Source organism: Arachis ipaensis, chromosome B01 (assembly GCF_000816755.2).
Source record: "Arachis ipaensis cultivar K30076 chromosome B01, Araip1.1, whole genome shotgun sequence".
Classification (NCBI taxonomy): domain Eukaryota; kingdom Viridiplantae; phylum Streptophyta; class Magnoliopsida; order Fabales; family Fabaceae; genus Arachis; species Arachis ipaensis.
In genome coordinates this window covers 113,906,092-113,907,371 of record NC_029785.2, presented here as the reverse complement: position 1 = coordinate 113,907,371, position 1,280 = coordinate 113,906,092, and the positions used below count along the sequence as shown (strand labels likewise).

At 39.0% G+C, this 1,280-nt stretch overlaps 1 protein-coding gene across 1 annotated transcript in view; it reads right to left on the bottom strand.

The window, feature by feature from the left end:
- LOC110271975 overlaps nt 1–1,280 on the bottom strand; it is a 10,941-nt gene that overhangs the window by 8,133 nt on the left and 1,528 nt on the right. The window contains exon 2 of the mRNA XM_021123719.1: nt 426–981. Coding sequence (XP_020979378.1) covers nt 426–672 — 247 coding nt within the window. The 5' untranslated portion in view covers nt 673–981. The remainder of the gene's footprint in view (nt 1–425; nt 982–1,280) is intronic.

Sequence of the window (1,280 nt, the reverse complement as noted above, 5' to 3'; positions counted from 1 at the left end):
GTTGACATCCATTACTAATTACTAATGCGGCAAGATACATCATTGGGATAGATTGCTAGTTGTGGCATACATCATAAGTATCCATACGGGTAAATAAACTTATACTGTGCAGACACCACTAAATATGGAGCTAAGGAGAAAAAAAAAACGTCACCATGGAGAAGTAACATTTCTTGTATGACAAAATGAGTTAAGGCAAATGATAAAGACACTAAGCATGCTAGGTGGCATGACTGATTTCCAGCAACCGCGGAATGAACTTCAGCGGGGGATCCACTCAGAGAAGCTGCCGGGGTTGCCTCTTAAACAAAAAACTATGTAACCAAAGGGATTAGAGCATACCCAAACAAAAAAGAAAAGCAATAATGACATGTAGACTGACCATTGCAATTGTCGATTGGCATTTAAAAAAATGGGGCGCTCACCTGGCATAATCGATTCACTCCGTGCGGCTACCAGTGAAAGAATGTCGGCGCGCATAATCTGACTTGTACGGGAAGCAGTGGATGCACAATAAATGGGACACCCAAGCGTGTTTGCCTGATAATCAGGACTCCCATTTCTATTGTGCAGTTTAGGCGACGGTGGAGGAGTATATGGGAGAGCAAATGGTGGGATGACGTCACCAGTGCGAAACACATCACGAGAGACGGCGCCAGCGTGTTGATCCATATTAATCAGCCTCGGAATCGTGGGGATACTACTGCTTTGTGACCTTGGATAAATAATCTGGGTTCCATCAAGATTTCTTATAGAAATGCATAGAGTTCCATCACCTTGGTAGTATGCGCTAACCAAGCCCCGTGCCTGATATTATAGGCGGCAACCATGGAACGAAAACCATCGGAGAAAAAGGCGCTGTGCCCCACCTTGTCTAATATCACGCGATACTCATTTTTATGGTTGTCTTTGAACATCATAAAATCACCTAGTTCGTGGCAAAAAAGCACGATAAAAAGGTCCGGAAACTGGAACTCGTCTCTAAGAAACACATAGAAAGAACACAAAGCAAATAAACATCAGTTAACGTGCATGAAATGTGTATATATATATATGTATTTTAATATTTATGTGAGCACATAAATTTAGTCACAATTGATAAGATATTTAGAGAATATTTATGGGTATATGTACAAACATATTTTTTCACGCATATAATTATATTGATAGATATTCTCTATTGAAGATGCATATATATAAAGGATGTGGGATGATGCGGGGTATATATAGTAGATTTAATATAGTAAATAATATATAATATGTAATGTATAATATAATAT